We start from the raw sequence: 25,084 nt of genomic DNA on the forward strand, positions 1-25,084 counted from the left end.
GGAGAAAATATGACAGATGCAAAGAAAAATTAAATTGCATTTTTAAGCCACTCATTAATATATATTGAAAAGCAAAAATAATCATTATTGAAAGATTTAAGCAAAAAAAAAAACAGGTGAGCGATTCAGGCTCTACCACATCTTCTTATATATATCTTTGTACCATTTTCATGCAACTCTAAAATTCCAGTTTTTATTTTAGCACCCAGTTGTGAAATTTACTGTCATCTCTAAATCTCTTTAAATATTTTTTTACAGCTGGTTCCAGCATGTTTGAAGGTTTATGGTCAGATAATTCACCTGATATCAAAGATAACTACTTCTTCAAACCATCTACATACGGTAATAAGATATGCAGTGGTGGGTGTAACTGTAACGAGAAAGATAACATTGTCACAGGCTGTTCTGGACCCACAGTGTAAGTAACTAACTTTGTGATGTAAACATAAACATGTTTAACCCTGCCACATTCTGTATGTATGTGCCTGTCCCAAGCCAAGAGCCTGTAATTCAGTGGTTGTTGTTTGTTTGTGTGTTACAATTACATTGTCACATGTTGTTCTGGATATACTCTGTAAGTTACTTAATATTTGGTGTAAAGATTAGAATTACTTTGTCACAGGCTGTTGAAGACTGGACCTATGTGAACATTTACATGAGCAAAGGAGTAGGCCCTTGTAAGACCCCTTTGGCCCCAAAATATAGCATTTTTATAAGATCGCAAGAAATTTTTGAGGTCGTATATTGGTATGACGTTGGCGTCGTCGTATTCGTAGTCGTCGTCCGAAGACACATTGGTTTTCGCACTCTAACTTTAGTTTAAGTGAATGGATCTCTTTGAAATTTTACCATAAGGATAAATACCACAAAAGGAAGGTTGGGATTGATTTTGGGGGTTATGGTACCAACAGTTAAGGAATTAGGGGCCAAAAATAAGCATTTTCTAGTTTCCAGACAATAACTGTGGAACGGTGTATGGATCTCTCTGAAATTATACTACAAGTTTCCATACCACAAAGGGATGGTTAGGATTTGCTTTGGGGGGTTATGGCTCAAACAGTTTAGGAATTAGGAGCAAAAAAGGGGGAAAAACAGGGTTGTCCTGGTTAATGGACAAATACTTTAGTACAAAACATAATTTAAAGCAGTGTAAGGGAGATAAATCAAATACATCATTGAAATTACCTCCCTTACACTGCTTTTAAATTATGTATAAAGTAATGGTTAATGAACAATTAAGATAATTTAAAACAGTGTAAGGGAGGTAATCCAAATACAACGTTTTGGTTACTTCCCTTACACTGCTTTTAAATTATGTTTAAAGAAATGCATATTTATAAAGGAAGACCAGTAAAAATATCTGCAAATGTTGCATCTTTTTTTTTTACAAAAAAATCCATATGAAAGATTTGACACTATATTTTAAATTCTATTTTAAAATAGATTAAGTTAGCACTATGGTAAATTTAAATGGGTAATTATGGTTGCAAACTCCATTGGAAATTTGAATTGAGATTATGACCATATCTTGAGGGAAAGAATTTTTTGGGGGAAAAAGGGGGGGGGGGGGGTAAAAAGAAATTGTGGGGGGTCAATTTTTTCTCATTTCAGATTTCAGAAATTAAATTTTTCAAATATTATTTTTTTTTCAAATTTCAAATATTGAAAAATTTCAAGAAGTAATCTTTAATTGCACAGTATGGCGCATTAGATTTGTAAAATCTTTGACCACATTTATTTATTTGTTATGCCGAATCTAACCGTGTATTTAGATTTTTTGTCCAAAGGGTCCAAAATTTAACTTCGTTTGATTTTAACATAAATTGAATATATGGGTTTTTTTGATATGCTGAATCTAAACATGTATTTAGGTTTTTGATTTTTGGCCCAGTTCAAGTTGGTCCAAATTGGGGTCCAAAATTAAACTTTGTTTGATTTCAACAAAAATTGAATATATGGGGTTCTTTGATATGCTGAATCTTAACCATGTATTTAGATTTTTTATTTGTGGGCCCCGCTATCAAATTGGTTCATATTGAGGTCAAAAGGGTCCAAAATTAAACTTTTGTTTGATTTCATCAAAAATTGAATTATTGGGGTTCTTTGATATGCCAAATCTAACCGTGTTTTTAGATTTTTAATTTTGGGTCCCGTTTTTTTAAATTGGTCTACATTAAGGTCCAAAGGGTCCAAAATTAAACTTAGTTTGATTTTAACAAAAATTGAATTCTTGGGGTTCTTTGATATGCTGAATCTAAACATGTGTTTAGATTTTTGATTATGGGCCCAGTTTTCAAGTTGGTCCAAGTTGGGGTCCAAAATTAAACTATGTTTGATTTCAACAAAAAATTGAATATATGGGGTTCTTTGATATGCTGAATCTAAACATGTATTTAGATTTTCGATTTTTGGCCCAGTTTTTAAGTTGGTCCAAATTGGGGTCCAAAATTAAACTATGTTTGATTTCAACATAAATTGAATATATGGGGTTCTTTGATATGCTGAATCTTAACCATGTATTTAGATTTTTTATTTGTGGGCCCCGCTATCAAATTGGTTCATATTGAGGTCAAAAGGGTCCAAAATTAAACTTTTGTTTGATTTCATCAAAAATTTAATTATTGGGGTTCTTTGATATGCCAAATCTAACCGTGTTTTTAGATTTTTAATTTTGGGTCCCGTTTTTTTAAATTGGTCTACATTAAGGTCCAAAGGGTCCAAAATTAAACTTAGTTTGATTTTAACAAAAATTGAATTCTTGGGGTTCTTTGATATGCTGAATCTAAACATGTGTTTAGATTTTTGATTATGGGCCCAGTTTTCAAGTTTGTCCAAGTTGGGGTCCAAAATTAAACTTTGTTTGATTTCAACAAAAATTGAATATATGGGGTTCTTTGATATGCTGAATCTAACCATGTATTTTGATTTTGGACATTGGACCATAATAGGTAAATTAAAAAAATTCAAGTTCTTAGACCACATTCTTTCTGTGTCAGAAACCTATGCTGTGTCAAATATTTAATCACAATCCAAATTCAGAGCTGTATCAAGCTTGAATGTTGTGTCCATACTTGCCACAACTGTTCAGGGTTCGACCTCTGCGGTGGTATCAAGCTGCGCCCAGCTAAGCATTTTATTACAAATTTGTTATAAATTTAAAGTAAACTTAAGCTATTAACTGGAAAGAAGAATACATTTGTTACATAAATATGGGCTGATTTTGACAATACAATGCACACACATAAAGCTTGAAGACTACTTAAAATGTTTATGCTGATACACAGCTTGGTTTGTGTTTCTCAAACACTGTTTTTATGCACTGATGCAATATGTTGATAGTTTTGATAAAATTCATAGTAGTTTGTCAGTTCTTCTTCCATAGGAGTTTGAATGTCCAATTAGTAGCTTCTGTCTAGGTGTTAATCAGGTTCTCCTAGAATGGAGGAAATAGCTTAGAGAAGAATAAGACAATCTTAAACACAGATGATTAAAACACTTCTCAGTGGTGCTAGTTTGTAGTATATTTTTTCTTTCTCGAAAGGTGCAAGTAAAGTTCTGTCTCTTGAATGTTATGGGTGCTCAAAGAAGGAGGAAATAAGTAAGAGAAGACAATTTAGAACACTCTGATGAATTAAAACATATCTTCAGTGGTGCGAGTTTGTAGTTTTTTTTTTTTCAAGTAGTGAGAGTTCAGTCTCTGTGTGACACAGCTGCTCCTAGAAAGGTGGACTTTACTATAGTCTAGCCATAGCTAAGAGAAGGAGAAAACAATCTAATAATTTCTTCGAATTTGTTATATTTTTTTTCCTTCAGTTTGATAAAGTAATAATTAGTGAGAGTGTTTGAGTGGTGTGAGTTGGCCTAGGACTGAGTTGTCATAAATTCATGACAAATTGAACAGAAAACCATTTCCCCCTGCTTACAAAACATAAACGGTAAGGAACCAGCTATCATGGCTATGGGACTTTATTTGGGGTTTATATATATTATTAACTAAGCTATTTTAATTAAAGCAATTCCTATATTAAGTTATAAAGTACATTACATACACTTAGTCATCTTATGGTTTTTATATATCTGGATCAACTTGTACGATTGGCTCGTGTATGTAACAACATATTAGATTTTAGCGAGAGAAATTTATGTATTACTGAAAAATTATTACACCAGGGTTTTCGATATCACAAACTAGTCAAAACATTTACTAAATTTTATCATCAGTATAAGGACATCATTCATAAATATAACTCAACATGCAGACATCTTATACGTTCAGGTATTTCACATCCAATCTTTTATGGTAATATTCTTTACAAAGCACAAAAATGTCAGTATTCACCTCAAAAGCTTAGAAAACCTTTAAACAGACTAATTAAGAAGGGATATAGTTACGATACTGTTGTCAGGTCATTAAAGATTGCATATTTTGGCTTTAATATTGATTCACTTATAGGGTCTTTGCATCTGAATTAAACACATTCATTAAAAAACCAGTTGTTGGCATGACACGGGTTATGTTCTTCACATATATTTTATGACGGTATAATACTAAATCCCTAACAGGAGGATTGTGATGATATTCATATCACTACAAACCAGTAAAAGTCTGAAATGGCCTATATCTGTACTAGACTGTACTGGTTTTTACTCGACCAGTCTGAATTGGTCTGAATTTTACTCGACATTACTCGACCCCAGTCTTAACCATACTCGACCGTACTGATTTGTACTTGACCCTTATCTTTGCCATTGAAAATAGTCTGAACTATTACTCGACCAGTCTGAAACAGTCTTAACCCATTCTCGACCTGTACTCGACCTATTTTTTCAGTCTAAACCATACTCGACCAAAGGTCTGAACAATACTGGACCAGTCTGAACCATACTTGACCAAATAACCACTACTTTTTTTAATTTTAGCTGTTAAAATTAATTTCTTTTTTTCTGACATGATAACAGCCACAATAAAATAAAGATATATATAAAAACATATTTTTACATCCTTACATGATTCTCAGATTTATCAAATAGAGATAGTTAAATCAAATTATCTTATATAATAATTTAATTATATTAATTTTAAGTTTTAGAGTTTTGTTAAAAAAAAGATTCTTTTACCTAAAAACCACACCTTTACTGAGGGTAATAAAACCTTATTAAGGTGCTTCTTGGTTGGCATGTGTTTTTTTTTTTTAAACTTAATTTTCCTAAATTCCTAAAGAAAAACTACATAGGTTTTATGGTTACATACAATAGTTATATAATTATCTTTTTAATGAGTTAACAACAGCCAAAAAATCACTGAAATTGTTTAACCTTATATTAGAAATATATCTATTCTTATTATAATTTGGGATATATTATATATAATATATATCAAAAAGGGATAAAAAAGTTAAAGAAATAAATAAAAACAAATTTCTGAATAGTGGTAAAGTATAAAGTAATACCTCCTGCTTGGGGCAAACTCATTAAAAAGATCACACCTAGTCAGAGAGAATTAATTTCTAATTAACATTCAGTAAAAATTGCAACATCCTGTAAAACTTATATCGCAAGGCCTTTTGAATTCACTAGATAAGTAATACACGAGTTTAAGAAAAATAGGGCTTTCTTTTTACCTGTAAAACACACATGTACTGAGGTAATTAAACCTTATTAAAGTTCTTCTTGTATGCCATGTCTTTAATTTTGACAAAATTTATTTAAATTTAATTGAAATAAATTTTTTCTGCAACTTTGGAACATATTTCCTTTTTTAAATGGTGATCAAGGATTGCTACGGAAGTTCTATTATCATGATTATATTAAATTCTTGGTTTTACAAAACAAAGTTGTGATCTTTTAAATTTATTAAGTTGCTTTATATACTATTCTAAATATATTTTAATAAAAAAAATGTTCACTGCATTATTAACTAAACTCAACTGACACCATAAATCTATACAAGGCTTAAGTAAATGGTGAAAATTGTCCAGTAACCATAAAATATATCTGAAACATTCAAAAAATTTTGAATAACATTGAAAATATTAGTCACAATTCAGTTTTGAGACTATTGGATCAGCTTGTTTTATTTTTATTTTAAAGGTGATATATATATATATGTAAGTGTTGATGAATATGGTGTTGAATTTATATTATGTTTATTGTGAAATTTTGGTTTCAATGCCATATTGAATACATTTTAAATTTCAAATTGTTGTTCAAATTTCTAGCCAGGGGAAATAGCTGTTAAAAACAGTTCCTAAATTGATGAAATACAATAGATGGATACAAAAAATATGTCTAGGTTGGTTAAGACTTGGTCGAGTATGGTTCAGACTAGGTCGAGTATGGTTCAGACTAGGTCGAGTATGGTTAGACTAGGTCGAGTATGGTTCAGACTAGGTCGAGCATGGCTCAGACGCAAATAAAATGGTTAAGTACTGGTCAAGTGTGGTCAAGTACAAGTTCAGACTGTTAAGTATGGTTCAGACTACAGTCGAGTATAATCAAGTAAATTTCAGACCAATTCAGACTGGTCGAGTAAAAATCAGTACAGTCGAGTACAAATATAGGCCATTTCAGACTTTTACTGGTTTGTAGTGTATGATGAAGACATAATCTTTCAATCAGTTTAATTGAGGTCTGGAGCTGGCATGTCAGTAACTGCTAGTAGTCTGTTGTTATTTATGTATTATTTTCATTTTGTTTATTTTCGTTTGTTTCCTATTCTGACATCTGACTCGGACTTCTCTTAAACTGAGTTTTACTGTATGTATTGTTGTGCATTTGTTTTTCTACATTGGCAAGAGGTATAGGTGGAGGGTTGAGATCTCAAAAAATATGTTTAACCCCGCATCATTTTTGCTCCTGTCCCAAGTCAGGAGCCTCTGGCCTTTGTTAGTCTTGTATGATTTTTAATTTTAGTTTCTTGTTTATATTTCGGAGTTTAGTATGACGTCCATTATCACTGAACTATTTGTTTAGGGGCCAGCTGAAGGACGCCTCTGCGTGCAGGAGTTTCTCGCTGCATTTAAGACCCATTGGTGGCCTTGGGCTGTTGTCTGCTCTATGATCAGGTTGTTGTCTCTTTGACACATTCCCCATTTCCATTCTCAGTTTTAATTTTACTAACTATTTATTGTTATTAATACTTCACAAAGTCAAACTGGCTAAAAAATTTTGGTCGCCAAATTTATAGTATAGATATATATTGAAGGTTGAGACTAAACAAGAATGTGGCCAAAAACCATCTGAAAAGTGACGTTTTATGACATATTTGATATATTTTTCATGTCTAAGCTTAAATGTGAGCATCTGCAATGGTGAAATCAGTTTTAATCTATTACATCAACTAATTGAATTGACTGTAGAAGACATTAAAGTGTTTAAAAGATGTCAAAAATCTTTCATCAGATGTACTTTAAATTTAAGGCCAAAATTATCCTTTACATGACCTCCTCCTCTATAACATAGAATATTGCTTGATGGGGAATTGTTTCCAGCCATTTGTTTTGACTGACCTTAAGCTTGTGGTCCAAATTTCTGCTTCATGTCAGTGTTTGCATGTTCTAGCGTAAAACCAGGCTACCCATCTTTTGGGTAGAATATAAGAAATGTGCACTGAAGATTGAGTCCTGTACATGTATGTATATATTAATGAAAGATATCAGGAGGTTTAAGTCACTTGAATCAACATTTGCATTTGTTTATTATTGCAGCAAGATCCAGGGATATTCTTTTGAAAATGTTACCATGGATTCCTTTGAGAGCAGTGTCACCAGCATGTAAGTTTGCATGCTTTATAGAACAAATTTAAAAGGAAATAAGAAAATTGTGTAGGTATGTATATGAGACAACATCAAGTGAGAAGATAGAGAAAACTGAAAACTGAAAGCTTTCTGATAAGCCAACAACTGTCATCAAAAAGTAATAAAACCATGTTCTGTAAATTAATATGAGCATGTAATTGATAAGTTTTATGTTTTAATCATAACATATTTACCTCTAAATTATTCCCTTATATCATACCTGCCAACCCTCCCTTTTTGAGCGGGAGACTCCCGCTCAAATGGCGAAATTCAGGAAATCTCCCGCTTGCCGGTATCCTCCCGGGCGGGAGTATAGAATCTCCCGCTTTGGGATATTCTAACCTTGAATGACAAGTCAAAATTATTTACGTTTTTGTCTCACTGATGAGGGTTGTTTTTACCTGTAAATCACAGACCATGTGAAATTAAATGGCTTCACTTCACAGCTTGGGTGTCAAACATAGTACTAATTAACGATCATTAACGACTTTTGCTTCAAGCAAAACACTTCAAAGAAATTTCGGGTTACTTCCCCTGTTTAATCCTGTTTTAAGTTACCCTTCTTAAAATAATGTGAATTGATAAAACAATATAAACTAAATACAAATTAAACAAAGAATCATAAAAGGATGGCAATTAAAAGATTTTGTATGCCTTAAGACAAAAAAAATAAATATATTTTAAAAATCACTTAAAAGATCTGTACTTCTATTCAATGTTTATATTGAAATTTATAAGATATGTATTGCATTTAGTGATATAAATATGAACACACACAAAATGCATCTGTAACAACATGATTGCTCTCTTATAACAGAGGTATCTGGGGTGAAAATTGTCCGGAAGGGATTCAAATGTCAAAATTGATGAAAAAGGAAAGAAACAAACAACACACCTTCTGTAGGATATAACCATATTTAAAGAAACAAAGTATATCTATTAACTCTTATATGTGTTTCGTAGATGAATAAATAAACACGTCATATATTTCACCTGAAATGTTGTTCACGCAAAATCTCCCCCTCAGCTGTCATAGCTGAGAGGGAGATCTCCCTCTTTGAAGGTTTCAGAGGTTGGCAGGTATGCTTATATTTACCTTGTATAAGGTCCAGAGTCCATTTCCCCCTACCTAGCAAGAGTCCTATCACCCCTATAAAGTGCTCTAAAACTAAAGTATTTAGAGCAAATCTGACAGATACAAATATTAAGCAGGTGAATATCTATCTGCCCTGAAATTGTCAGACGAATCAGACAACCTGTTGTTGGGTTGCTGCCCCAGATTAGGTAATTTTTAGGAAATTTTGCAGTTTTTTGTTATTATTTTGAATATTATTATAGATAGAGATAAACTGCAAACAGCAATAATGTTCAGCAAAGTAAGATCTACAAGTAAGTCAACATGACAAAACTTGTCAATCAACCCCTTAAGGAGTTGTTGCCCTTAAGAGTCAATTTTTAACAATTTTTCGTAAATTGTTGTAATCTTTTACAAAAATCTTTTCCTGAAACTGATGAAACAAATTTAACCAAACTTATCCACAATCATCATCTGGGTATCTAGTTTAAGAAAATGTGGCTGATGGTCCCGCCTGCCAACCAAGATGGCCGCCATGGCTAGAAATAGAACATAGGGGTAAAATGAAGTTTTTGGCATAAAAATTATATCTGAAACTAAAGCAAAAGTATAACAGTTATAAAATTATTATAATATATATTTCATACACCAATTGTAAACAAAAATATCAGGTGAGAGACACAGGCTCCTTGGAGCCCCTTTGGGCCAGTTGAGCTATTCTCATTACTTGGCGTCCATAGTCCATCATCGTCATCTATCGTCGTCGTCCGTCGTTGTTGTCGTCGTTAACTTTTTACATTTTGGACTTCTTCTAGAAAACCAGTGAATGGAATGGAACTAAACACGGCATGAATGTTCCTTATGAGGTGCTGACCAAGTGTTATTACTTTGTAGCCAATCCATCATCCAAGATGGCTGCCAGCGGAGGACTTAGTTTAACATAGGACCCTATGGGAAATACATACAAATGTCTTCTTTTAGAGAACCACTTAATGGAGAGAAACCAAACAAAGCATGAATGTTCCTTATGAGGTGCTGACCAAGTGTTGTTACTTTGTAGGCGATCCATCATCCAAGATGGCTGCCAGCAGGGGACTTAGTTTAACATAGGACCCTATGGGAGATACCATGGATTTTTCTAGCATTCCACAGGGTCCGATATTCGGACCCATTCCCAATGGCAAATACCCTACATTTTTCCCAATTTTGGGAGCAAAATTCCCAAACGATCTTAAAATTTATTTTCATCTTTATTATTCATGACAGCCAACCGCTAGCTTTATGCCGAAAATCGCCAACAAATAATGTGTAAATCCAAGTAAAATCCTACCTGACTGACAAAAACAACATTGAAAAATGGATGTCATAAACCGGAAATGAAGACAATTACAATATGGGGTCAGATTCCGCGGGCGGATAAGGGTAATTCCGGGTTTGCCGATCAAATACAATAAAAAAATAATAATTCCAAGCAGGTGACAAAATACATGTTGATGATGAAATATAAACACTAGAATTGAAAACCAAAAGATATATGGAAAAAAAAGAGAAAAATCAGGAAATATTTTATACAGAACCTCAAAATTACTTTTAGTTCACAAATTTTCATGTCAAAATCCAATTAAATCATATAAATGTGACAGTAATTTTTCTAATCATTAATAAATGTTGATATTACATGTATATGTTTTTACAGTGTAAACATATAACTACAATTCCAACAGGTAATTTCTTCTCAATTTTGAAAGGCCAGTAAAATTCTGGAAGTTTCTTACTTTATTTTCACAATAAAAGATAACTTTTAATGAACTAAACACACTAAAACTCAAATCTGGTATATTTGCTGTTTTCCCAATTTCATTGAAAAGCGCGTGAAAAAATTCCCAAAACTGGCCAGGGTCCTTTTTCCCAAAATACCCAGAAAAACCCCTGGATACATACAAATGTCTTCTTTTAGAGAACCACTGAATGGAGAGAAACCAAACAAAGCATGAATGTTCCTTATGAGGTTATGACCAAGTGTTGTTACTTTGTAGGCGATCCATCATCCAGGATGGCTGCCAGTGAGGGACATAGTGTAGGACCCTATTGGAAATACGTACAAATGTCTTCTTTTAGAGAACCACTGCATGGAATGAAACTAAACATGTCATAAATGTTCATTATGAGGTGCTGATGAAGTGTTGCTACTTAGTTGCTGATTTACTGTTCAAGATGGCCACCAGGATTTACTATTAAATTATGGGGCCAATATTAAACCAAATTTATAAGTATCTGTTATGAATTTTATCTTTTTTTATATGATTTCAAAAACCAAAGTAGATCGAGTCATGTGAGCGATACAGGCTCTTGAGAGCCTATAGTTTAGTTTAGTGATTTAAATTGAGAAAAAAAATATCAAGTCAGAATTTAAATTGTTCCCCCACCAAAGAGTCCTCTAAAATCATGAATGGTCATGCTGTACAATCATCAGAATTTCTTTGCATTGGTACATTCTATATTGGTCGTGATTTACCTTGACATTTCAGGGTATTACATAGCTACTTGTATATTACTTGTATGTGGTTAGGTGACCTCCCATGAGGTCTTACGTATACAGGTTCACATTTATAATGGTTTGTGATATAACAAGGTTTTATGACATTCACACTTCTGCATGTGTATATATGTCTCTGGTTAAGAGAACCGTCTTGAGGTGTGTATTATAACACACACTTTTTTATCCCCAAAAAGCAGTTAGTAGAGGAGATGGGTATTATACACAAATATAGAGGGTTTTCTTGAATTATTATTAATTTTTTTTTTCAATTTATTTTTTATAACTTTTTTTCTTCATTATTTGATATTTTAAATAACAAAAATAGTTTATTGTATGATTTACTTGTATTACTATATTCATATCTGAAATCTATTAAATATAAATCGTACATTTTAATTTAGAACATTAGAAAGTTTACTTTACTTTCTTGATTATTAGTTGATTAATAACTATGCCAAATAGTCATCTAGGCCCTTTAAGTCACGTTATTAGATGATGAACGAACAAGACTTAAAATGAGATTAAATCCACTCCCGGTTTGCAATAAGTCTAAAAGTATGTCACAGTAGACAGGAAGTTGGAATAAATAAAACAAAAAATTCAAATTTTCTTCTTTATTAATATTAGAGTTCATATCCAGATAAAACTTGGTGAATATGTTTTTTATGTTATTATGAACATAATAAGATGTTAAGTAAAAAATCGTGAATTTTCCCGAATGGATTTTTTTACATAAAAGGGTCATTGTTGAAGATGCAGGTGAGCGACACATGCTCTTTAGAGCCTCTAGTTTCTTTTTGTAATGCATTAGAATAGAAATAATAAAGCATATATTATTTTTTTGTTTTTTATCTGGATTAATTTGGAATCCATAGATCTTTTGCATGTGTATAGCTAGTATATCAATGTGATAGTTACTAAAGTAGTTCTGGCAAAATGTTCTATCAAACTGTAAACCAATGGACAAATCTGATTCAAATATTTGTTGATATTGATATAACAATTTAAATTACTTCATGAATTTGACAGATCCTATCAAGCCATTCATGGAAACATGTACAAACTAAAAATCTTTGAAGTTTCTTATGTTTGTACTTTGAGAACTGTTAACTACATCACCAGTTGATGATAACAGTAAAATGATAATATGATTCTCTTTTTCAGCCAACTTCTAGATATGCCAAACTTCAAATATTTTGGGAATGCTACATTTGATCACTTGACTAATTTACAAAGTTTGTAAGTATATTTGTATGAGATCTAGATCACCTAAAACAAATTTACAAAGTTTGTAAGAATATTTGTATGAGATCACCTAAAACAGATTTACAAAGTTTGTAAGTTTATTTGTATGAGATCACATAAAACCAATTTACAAAGTTTGTAAGTATATTTGTACAAGATCACCTAAAACCAATTTACAAAGTTTGTAAGTACATTTGTATGAGATCACCTAAATCCAATTTACAAAATTTGTAAGTATATTTGTATGAGATCACCTAAAACCAATTTACAAAGTTTGTAAGTATATTTGTATGAGATCACCTAAAACAAATTTACAAAGTTTATAAGAATATTTGTATGAGATCACCTAAAACAAATTTACAAAGTTTGTAAGTTTATTTGTATGAGATCACATAAAACCAATTTACAAAGTTTGTAAGTATATTTGTACGAGATCACCTAAAACCAATTTACAAAGTTTGTTAGTACATTTGTACGAGATCACCTAAATCCAATTTACAAAATTTGTAAGTATATTTGTATGAGATCACCTAAAACCAATTTACAAAGTTTGTAAGTATATTTGTATGAGATCACCTAAAACAAATTTACAAAGTTTGTAAGTATATTTGTATGAGATCACATAAAACCAATTTGCAAAGTTTGTAAGTATATTTGTACTAGATCACCTAAAACCAATTTACAAAGTTTGTAAGTATATTTGTATGAGATCACCTAAAACCAATTTACAAAGTTTGTAAGTATATTTGTATGAGATCACCTAAAACCAATTTACAAAGTTTGTAAGTATATTTGTATGAGATTACCCAAAACCAATTTATAAAGTTTGTAAGTATATTTGTGTGAGATCACCTAAAACCAATTTACAAAGTTTGTAAGTATATTAGTATAAGATCATCTAAAACCAATTTACAAAGTTTGTAAGTATATTTGTATGAGATCACCTAAGACAAATTTACAAAGTTTGTAAGTATATTTGTATGAGATCACCTAAAACCAATTTACAAAGTTTGTAAGTATATTTGTATGAGATCACCTAAAACCAATTTACAAAGTTTGTAAGTATATTTGTATGAGATCACCCAAAACCAATTTACAAAGTTTGTAAGTATATTTGTATGAGATCACCTAAAACCAATTTACAAAGTTTGTAAGTATATTTGTATTAGATCACCTAAAACCAATTTACAAAGTTTGTAAGTATATTTATATGAGATCACCTAAGACAAATTAAAAATCTGCTGCAACAGTTCACCAGAAGTCAGTAAGGGTGCAGACCAGACATGGGGTAATTGAAATATGTAATTGTAATTGACCGTAATTAATTACAATTTCTCAAGTAATTGAATGTAATGTCTAATTTAACATTTTTTCAATTACAAGTAATTGAAAGTAATGAATTACATAGCCAAAATTGTGAGTAATTGACAATTATATTTCAATTACATCTCAATTACATTTAAATATTGGATCTTATAAATATAACCTCTTGCTATTTGTTTTATTTTAATAAATTTTTACTGACACAGAATGAATGTGACCGCAGAGGTCGAAACCCTGAACAGTTGGGGCAAGTATGGACACAACATTCAAGCTTGATACAGCTCTGAATTTGGATTGTGATTAAATAGTTGACACAGCATAGGTTTCTGACACAGAATTAATGTGGTCTAAGAACTTAAAAATTTTAAATTGGACATTTACCTTTTATGGTCCAATATCCAAAATCTAAATACATGGTTAGATTCAGCATATCAAAGAACCCCAAAAATTCAATTTTTGATGAAATCAAATAAAGTTCAATTTTGGACCCTTTAGACCTCAATGTGGAGCAATTTGATAACAGGGCCCAAATATCAAAAATCTAAATACATGGTTAGATTCAGCATATCAAAGGACCGCATATACTCAATTTTTGATGAAATCAAACAAAGTTTAATTTTGGACCCTGATTTTGACCAACTTGAAAACTGGGCCGATAATAAAAAATCTAAGTACATGTTCAGATTCAGCATATCAAAGAACCCCAAGAATTCAATTTTTGTTAAAATCAAACTAAGTTTAATTTTGGACCCTTTGGACCTTAATGTAGACCAATTTGAAAACGGGACCAAAAATTAAGAATCTTAATACACGGTTAGATTCGGCATATCAAAGAACCCCAATAATTCAATTTTTGATGAAATCAAACAAAGTTTAATTTTGGCCCCTTTTGGCCCCTAATTCCTAAACTGTTGGGACTAAAACTGCTTAAATCAATCCCAACCTTCCTTTTGTGGTCATTAACCTTGTGTTTCAATTTCATAGATTTCTATTTACTTATACTAAAGTTATTGTGCGAAAACCAAGAAAAAAGCTTATTTGGGCCCTTTTTTGGCCCCTAATTCCTAAACTATTGGGACCAAAACTACCAAAATCAATCCCAACCTTCCTTTTGTGGTCATAAACCTTGTGTTTAAATTTCATATATTTCTATTTACTTATACTAAAGTTATTTTGGAAAACCAAATGTCTTCGGACGATGACGACGACGACGACGACATGATACCAATATACGATCGCAAAAAAAATTTTTTGCGGTCATATAAAACTAAGGGCTCTCTTTTTGTACCATTTTCAATGAAATACATTAAAATATAAAATTTCAATAGGTAATAACTACAAAATTTAATGTTTTCAAAATATTGAATAAGGCTTTTTATCATTTTGACCATTTAATCAATCAAGATACTTAAGTTTTGCTCATCTTTGATACTGACTGAATTGGAAAACAGTCACTGAAGATATTATTTGTTATTACTATATAGCAATGGATGATAATTATGTACATTTCATAGGAGAAATGGATGTCTTCAATATTTTATCTAAATTATCCTTTCAAATGTAATTGAAGTAATTAATTACATTTGTCAAGTAATTGGAAAGTAATTAATTACATTGGTAAAAAAGGTCAAATGTAATGTGTAATTCAACTGAAGAGTTTGTTATTGTAATTGAATGTAATTAATTACTTTTAAAAGTAATTGACCCCATTCTTCTTTTAATCTTAACTGATTATAATTTTACTGAAGAACTGATTATTTCTTTAATAGTCAATAGGTTACATTCACTTGATCTCAATTCTTCATTTAAAAGACTAGTTATGAAGTCAAACTTTCTTGTCTCCTCTGATTTGCTGATTGTAATGTCATTAAAAAAGAGGAACATTTTTGAAGATCATTATAAGAGAAGGATTATGTTTGCCAACATATCAGCTAAAAACTTTAGAGAAATAGATTTAATCACTTTATGACGTCCTATATAACATATCTCCATTTAAAACTAATACCTTTTCAATTTTATATTAGAAATGTAAGTCTTCAGAGGAGAATTTTATATATCACATTCCATAAAGTGGTAGAAAGAAAGAAAGAATATTTCTGTTATAATTCCAACAGTCTTGAATGAATGTATGTTTTTAATTAACAGGACTATTCATTCCACAAGCCTGATTCAGTTCCCTGATATATCTACAACTCAGATGGAGAAAATGTAAGTTTAATCTTAACAGGCAATGAGATAAACTGGTATAAGATAGTTCAATCTTGCTCAGAAACCCATGCTCAGCTTCAAAAGCTTTTTAGGGTATGTCTATAGAATTTATATTAACAACTAACATGTTTGCATTTTTAAGATTTTATTTTCTCATACTGTCATAAACTTTGAATGAATAAAGTATGCATTATGTTTATCTCCCCTGACTAAGGCCATGGCAGATAGTTACTGTTGTTTTTTTGTAATATATTATGTTTATCTCCCCTGACTAAGCATTCAGGCCATGGACATACAGGTGGTTACTGTTGTTTCTATTTAATATAGTATGTTTATCTCCCCTGACTAAGCATTCAGACCATGGCAGGTAGTAACTGTTGTTTCTTTGTAATATATTATGTTTATCTCCCCTGATTAAGCATTCAGGCCATGGACATACAGATTGAAATAAACAATTAATTTCCCCATAGGCGACAATGATAGCCTTTTTTGAGATACAGACTTTAGAAAGTTGATTTTTTTAACGAAACCTTGCTAGAATTACAGAAAAGTTATTCGGACAGTATTTTTTGGTCCAAAAAATATAGGTTCGCGTTGCTTTTCTTAACGTATTTTGTACTTATCTCCCATGCCTATCAATTTTGCACTTAAAAATACGTGTCTCGTCCTAGCGTTAAAAAGACATCTCATTTTCGTTAGGGCTAAGGAAAATAATTTGTTTGGCCTTTGATATAATGCAGAATGCACGAAGTCTCTCATAATAAAAAATAACGGGCGCACATATCAACCAATCAGGATTAGCCATACTCTTAATTCTGAATACCATGTTATGCTCATAAAATGGCTGCGCCCATACAATCTAATGGTGTATTGTAACCTACAGGTAGTTACTGTTGTTTCTATGTAATATAGTAAGTTTATCTCCCCTGACTAAGCATTCAAGCCATGGCAGGTGGTTACTGTTGTTACTTTGTAATATATTATATTTATCTCCCCTTACTGAGGATTCAGGCCATGACAGGTAGTTACTGTTGTTTCTTTGTAATATATTATGTTTATCTCCCCTGACTAAGCATTCAGGCCATGGACATACAGGTGGTTACTGTTGTTTCTATGTAATATATTATGTTTATCTCCCCTGACTAAGGATTCAGGCCATGGACATACAGGTGGTTACTGTTGTTTCTTTGTAATATATTATGTTTATCTCCCCTGACTAAGCATTCAGGCCATGGACATACAGATAGTCACTGTTGTTTCTATGTAATATATTATGTTAATCTCCCCTGACTAAGCATTCAGGCCATGGACATACAGGTGGTTACTGTTATTTCTTTGTAATATATTATGTTTATCTCCCCTGACTAAGCATTCAAGCCATGACAGGTAGTTACTGTTGTTTCTTTGTAATATATTATGTTTATCTCCCCTGACTAAGGATTCAGGCCATGGACATACAGGTGGTTACTGTTGTTTCTATGTAATATTGTATGTTTATCTCCCCTGACTAAGCATTCAAGCCATGGCAGGTGGTTACTGTTGTTACTTTGTAATATATTATATTTATCTCCCCTTACTGAGGATTCAGGCCATGGCAGGTAGTTACTGTTGTTTCTTTGTAATATATTATGTTTATCTCCCCTGACTAAGCATTCAGGCCATGGACATACAGGTGGTTACTGTTGTTTCTCACTGGTTCTCCGTTAAAGCGCCCATTTTATGACGTTAATTTGTCCCACCGTAAGAAAGCAAAACTAATGACTTCGAGTTATATATAACCGTAGCTTCTAATACTTATATCTGAGATTTTTATATTTCTTTATAATCTATATTTTTTATTTTTATAAAGTTTAGTACATGTTTCACAACGATAGTGATCGGTACGGCCGTCAAAATATTTTTTTCATAAACCTGTAATTTCCGTTAATGGAAAAAAAGAACAAGCTGAAAAATATTCAGCACAACATAGAGTGTGATATGAGTTAAATTTGATTATAAGGTTACCATAAATAATTTTGTTTATAACTATGGTCATTTATTCCAAATCATATCAGTGTGAAAAACTAAACAAAGTTGAAAACTGCAGAGATTTGTTAAGCATGTAATCTCCGTGGAATGGTCTATTCTAAACAAACACCTATTTTGAAAATAAATTTTACATCCAACAGATCGATATCGGTGTCAACATTTATTTTTATTACATCTTCTATCTTCAGATACATGTATTAGGTTTTATAAATGACGAAATCATCAAAATATAACCTCCGTGGAATGTAATCTCCGTTGACGTTTTGGTAAAGAGTACTTTCTATCACGTCCGCACTTCTATCGAGTATGGCATGCCAAATAAACATATTAGATAATTATATAAGAACTGCTTACTGATCTAAAGCACCTTGGTTATCTTCAGATTTATTTATTTTTGCCGTGTTTTAAAAGTTTTATCATATATAAGAACTGCTTATTGGGTTACCTTACAATTTAGGTCCTGTTGTCCATTGAAATATTTTGCTTATTGTATTTTTTGTTTGTTTGTGTTTTGTATAGTAGTTCATTCAGTTCTTTTTATCCTCCTTTAGTAATGTTGTACTATCTAAAACACATTCTGAATAAAACCTGTTAATAAAAAAATAGCTACAATAATTAAACCAATAATTTAATAACAATAATTAAACCAATAATTTAATAACAAGTATACTGTAATAAACAAGAGACTACTTTGAGACTGGAGAGTAAAATGTGCACTTTGAAATATAAAAATCTAGTTTAACAAACATCGGACTTCATGTAAATTTAATTGGAATCACTACTGTCATAAATGAGAAATCCGAATAGGGGTGCGGTAAAGGGTAGACATGCGATAAAGGGGTGTGATAATGGGTGCGCATCATAGTTGAGGGATACGTATTAAACAGCAGGCTATTTATCAAATATTCAAAACTTCTGTGTTTACTACTAAATATAAATTATGATAAATACCAATATTAATGCAAGTAAATAATTTTAACCTGTTTTCAATATTCAAGATATGTAACGTTTAGTATTAATATAAATTTGATACCGAATTTAATACGATTTAACAATTATGCAAGTAGCCATTAAAATTGCTCTGCCTAATGAGTTTTATATCATGTTCCACAGGGAAACAAGCTTTTAAATAAATTCTTTCATTTAAATGAAATTACGACGTCGTCTGAGAGGGCATGGAATATATTGTCCGTTACATTTATTAACAACACCTTGTACAAATATTCTTTTCGAAAATTAAAACAGTTAAATAGATCAACAAAACTATCCGTCATAATATAATATATATGACGCTCTGGATTATGGGAGGGGGGTCTACATTTCTGTATTCTGTAATTCTTTAGGCCATTTTTCTCTATTCAGTAAGAAATATGATTATTCTGTAAAATTCTTGTGTTCAGATCCTGCATATGAAAATTTCCTGTTGTATCATCATATTGACATGATAAATCTTCTTGTCTGTATCTACGACATAGGTATGACAACACTTTCCCGTACCCCAACCCCCCTTTTTTTAATCTGTCACTGTACTGCACAAATGATACCATTTATCAATTTTTATTAATATCTGAATATCTGATTAAAACCAAACGGGGGAGAAAAAGACCATTTTAATTTCTTCTTGATAATTTGGATATCTGGGATAATAAACAGAAGTTAAGATGACATGAGGTATATTTGATCATATTTGGTTTGTCATATGAAGTACTAGTACTGAGAAGCTGAACATTCAGTTTTATAACAGAGACAGTACCGATAGTTAACCGACATTGAGAGAAATCTGAAATTTATTGGTACTAAAAATACTCCAAAAAAATCTAAGACAATGTCATCCGTCCTCAAGCATCAGTCTTCCAACCCTTACCAATAAATTGTTTTTGTTTTAATTATAATGAGTTATGGATCTTACAAATATGAAACTGAAGATGTAGGAATTATGTTGATGAAAAAGCCGTTTTGATTCTGCAATTCCTTTCAATTCCCTTTAATTATCAATTGATAAAGTTTGAAATTATAAAGAAACTAAGGTTTCAACTCCATCGGGCAAAGTTAATCTTCGACTGATTTGGCTATATTTTTTTTTATGTCCGTTTTGGTCATATAGCTCATTAACTCTTTCTGTTCTTTTACATCCTTGGCTTTCAAATATTCGGCGCTGGGCGTAAATGATGAAGATAAATCTAAAATAGCGCTTCGGAACAAAATGATACGTTAATTCGTGATAGATCATGATTTTGGAGAAAATACCGATGCTTATGAATGTATATTATTTGCATCGCTAATTCCAATAAACCAGTTCCGATTACAACCAGTTCAACATTTCACTCCAAATGATCTATATGTCTATTGTCAATTATCAATAATAAATTTGATATGCAGAAAACGCAAAGTTTCATTATTCTGTAAATTATTTATTTCTGAAATCAGTATTTTTTTTTACCTTATTCCTAATTTTTATACAATTATTTTTTGACACCCAATTATTTTCTATTCTTTATTTGATTGTCTATTTTCCTTCATTCTTTATTTTTTTAGGGGGGAGGGGGGACATTATTTTCTATTCTATAAACCACCTCATATATCTTGTGTTATTTCAAATAGATATCATATATTCAAGCGGAATAGGATACATAATATTGGCCGAGTGGTCTAAGTAGTTACTACTGTAATCAATAGCCACGCTCGTGCGGGTGCACTCGACTCCAATCTTAATTGACTATGATTGTCAGTTTTACTATCGAAGGTCGGTGGTTTTCTCCGGGCACTCCGGCTTCCTCCACCAATAAAAACTGGCCACCACGAAATAGCCCAAAAGCGGTGCTTAAAAGTGGCGTTAAAACACCAAAAAACAAATCACATCATAATACTACTAGTATAAGTGTATCTACAAGGAGACGCTGTTTAGTTGGTCGTTTTTAGTGGTCTCTTTTCAAGTAAAGTCAGTGAGATTAATATGCTACAACCAACCAACAAAGAGGGTTGATTACTATGAATAAAAATTCTATGGAAAATGTTTTTATATTTTATTTTTAGCTGTTTGTTTTTGTTTTTGTCGTCTCTCTCTCTCTCGTTATGGTTTTGTTTATTTTTATTGGAGTTGGTTTTTTTTTAAATTCTTTTTTAACGACAACGCATGCAACATCTTATTTATTGTTTGAAAATTCTTCTCTCGGTCATAATTCTGCTTGAAATATTTGCCACTGTACGTTCAGAAAATAACAATCAATCAATCATTTCTCCTCTAAAATTGCAGTATTAAAATAACTTTAAACATTATCAAAAAAGTGATTCGTTTAATCCTTTGATCTGATATAAACACGTCTCGTCACTCTCCTATATTAAAATTTCAAATTTCTGATACCAAGGACAAAAGTATTATTGAATATCATAGGAAGTAACCTATCAAAGATTCAAGGGTTGTGTTTTGTCTACAAAAGAAAATTCTTAGTTAATAAAACTATTCAAAGCAAGGGATATAATGATATAAATGCATTATACGCCATTCTTGTGCATTTTGAAAGTATTTATAAATATGACCATATCAATGATAATTCATGGTAACACAGATTGGCAAACTACATGATGATGATGATGATGATGGTGAGGTGGAGGAGGAGGAGGAGGGGGAGGAGGAGGAGGAGCATTCAGCGGCGAATTATATGCATATTCGGGTCGAAAGCATGTTAATACGATATTAATATTTATTCTGCTTTGTACAAGACCAACACGCTGAGTCAATTTTTTTGGCGTACTAGTTCACAAGGAAACAGTCCACAGGAAAATGTATCACATTAATTTGTGTTAATTTCAACTCACAAGAAAAACGCACATTTTGAGAATTAATAAAGATAACAAAACACCGTAAAAATAATGATTTCAAAGTTTTTAGCATTTTTGGTATTGAAAATCGCGCTATCATAACGACGTCAAAGCAAATAAAATGACGTTAAATGTATTTTTTTGACATTTTTTCATCTAAACTGTCTCGATCATTACAAATTAACAATAGCATATTACATGCTGAAATTTATATGGTGGATAGAATATACTATGAGGATGTTCCATGTTCTTTATTTACAAGTTTTGCTGCAATTTATATTTTATCATTTTTTACTCGGACGTTGGGCGCTTTACCGGAGAACCAGTGTCCTATGTAATATATTATGTTTATCTCCCCTGACTAAGGATTCAGGCCATGGACATACAGGTAGTTACTGTTGTTTCTATGTAATATATTATGTTAATCTCCCCTGACTAAGCATTCAGGCCATGGACATACAGGTGGTTACTGTTGTTTCTTTGTAATATATTATGTTTATCTCCCCTGACTAAGCATTCAAGCCATGACAGGTAGTTACTGTTGTTTCTTTGTAATATATTATGTTTATCTCCCCTGACTAAGCATTCAAGCCATGACAGGTAGTTACTGTTGTTTCTTTGTAATATATTATGTTTATCTCCCCTGACTAAGCATTCAGGCCATGGCAGGTAGTTACTGTTGTTTCTATGTAATATATTATGTTAATCTCCCCTGACTAAGCATTCAGGCCATGGACATACAGGTGGTTACTGTTGTTTCTTTGTAATATATTATGTTTATCTCCCCTGACTAAGCATTCAAGCCATGACAGGTAGTTACTGTTGTTTCTTTGTAATATATTATGTTTATCTCCCCTGACTAAGCATTCAAGCCATGACAGGTAGTTACTGTTGTTTCTTTGTAATATATTATGTTTATCTCCCCTGACTAAGCATTCAGGCCATGGCAGGTAGTTACTGTTGTTTCTTTGTAATATATTATATTTATCTCCCCTGACTGAGGATTCAGGTCATGGACATGCAGGTTGTTAATGTTGTTTCTTTGTAATATGTTATGTTTATCTCCCCTGACTAAGCATTCAGGCCATGGCAGGTAGTTGCTGTTGTTTCTTTGTAATTCAGAACCATTTAACCAATACTTTTAACATTTCAATTTTTGTTACTTATGAACTAAATTGTTAATTGGTGATTTTTACTTTTGCTGTTTAGGAGTTATTGCCCTTCATTGTTTGAACAATGACACAAATTAATGTAATACAAGCCCAGTTTGCTGTTAATTTGATAACCTCTTGTTAAACATGTTATATACCAGCTTGACCTTGACATATTAGAACACCAGCCATCACTGTTAAACATAAATCTGTTTGATTTTGTAGGAAAATTGACCTTATAAGACCACATTTTTGTCTGACATAGATCAGCTGGACCTGAACAGACAATGGACGTTTCTGTTGTATTAATTATTTTAATGTATGTTTTTAGGATGCTTTGTGACAACCAGATAAAGTTTTTCCAACACAACCATACAAATCCAATTTGGCCATCAACCCTGAAGAGATTGTAAGTCTTATATGTAAAAGTAATATGTTGTTTTGAAGAGTGTTCTGCCAATTATAAGGAACCTTGGGAATGGGTAGGTCATCTTATACCGTGTTCACACTATAAAATCTGCTCCGGGTTGAACTCAGGTTAATTAACCGGAATTAGTTACCCCAGTTCACACTTGATAAAAAATTAACCCGGTTTGGGATTTTCCCTCTCAACAAAAATAGAAATGTTAGCGCCAAAATTGTAACCCGCATCTTTCCACTGTACATATTTACATTTTTGTATCATCAAAGATGCATTATTTGAAAGTCTGATATTTTTTACGGCACTCCTGGCCTCTTTGGAGGAGTTGGATCACCATCAACCACTTTCCGTGTCTACAAGTAACGTCACTTTATCCAAAATGAAATTGCACCCATTTTTCGCCCTTACTAGCAACGGAAATGAATAGGTTTCATCGTTTGTCATTATGCAGGTTTTTCAACATAGACTAAAACACTTATATCCCTCTTGCTAATATGGGTTACATAATTCATGACCCAGTAAACACGGTAACTGGACGTCTGTCAAAATGTGATGTCATTCGATATGTATGATAATGACGTCACGGAATAGGTACGTCACATTGAAGACTTATTTAAGCAAACGTAACTATAGCAACAACCTCACATTAACTTCACTTTGCATTCACATTTAGAAGTGAGGTAGTTAACCCGGGTTTGCCCCACATTAACTCCACCTCAGTTGAGGGGTAATTTTAATCTGAGTTCACCCCGGGTTAAGGCGTTCACACTACCTAAATTTAACCGGGATTAACTAATTCCGGTCGAACCCAGTTTAAAAAGGCATAATGTGAATGGGGTATTAGAGTTGCTCCTAAACAACCTTTTAAGATTAATTTTTTGACATGAGTGCTTTCCACCACTTTGATTATCTAAACTGTCAGACCACTTTTTAAGGAGTTATTGTCCTTGAATGACAAATGTTACCAACTTTTTTTAATTTTTGCCTTTTAGGTTGCACTTTGTAAAAACAGCAGTTTCACAAACCATAGTTCTTCACTGTAAGGTATATATTGCGTGACCTCAGACATTAAATGCATTATATTTTGTGACATGTGACGTCACAGCTAGGTATCGTATTTAATGGGTTAGCGGAAGCAAGCCAATACATGTATATTTAATTAGCTATTTTGAAAGACCTGCATAATTACAAATAATGAAATCTATAATTTCTGTTGCTTTTTGGGGCAAAATAGGTGCAATTTGGATAACTAGAAGATGTCTGGGCAAGTGTTGTAACAAATAGTTTATAAATTACGTGGGCAGTATGTCAACTGATCATGTGTGAAAGCGTATAAGACACAGATGGATAATGGTCTACGAATTGGGTTATTTTCTCTAAAACCTCTAGTTCTCTCAATTTCAGTTTAAATAATTCATCAGTGAAAAAATAAAGAATAATTTGAACAAACATTGTTAGTGCTAAAAAGACACTGTTAAA

The 25,084-nt window shown here is 32.0% G+C and overlaps 1 protein-coding gene across 1 annotated transcript in view; it reads left to right on the plus strand.

Annotated features, from left to right (window-relative positions):
* Positions 1–264: 264 nt before the first annotated feature.
* The window catches only part of LOC127705275 (uncharacterized), a 431,608-nt gene continuing 406,788 nt past the window's right edge, over positions 265–25,084 (plus strand). The window contains exons 1-5 of the mRNA XM_052209598.1: positions 265–418; positions 7,707–7,772; positions 12,575–12,649; positions 16,124–16,186; positions 23,516–23,593. Coding sequence (XP_052065558.1) covers positions 270–418; positions 7,707–7,772; positions 12,575–12,649; positions 16,124–16,186; positions 23,516–23,593 — 431 coding nt within the window. The 5' untranslated portion in view covers positions 265–269. The remainder of the gene's footprint in view (positions 419–7,706; positions 7,773–12,574; positions 12,650–16,123; positions 16,187–23,515; positions 23,594–25,084) is intronic.

This window comes from Mytilus californianus, unplaced genomic scaffold (genome assembly GCF_021869535.1).
Source record: "Mytilus californianus isolate M0D057914Y unplaced genomic scaffold, xbMytCali1.0.p SCAF_6, whole genome shotgun sequence".
In the NCBI taxonomy this organism is placed as follows: Eukaryota; Metazoa; Mollusca; class Bivalvia; order Mytilida; family Mytilidae; genus Mytilus; species Mytilus californianus.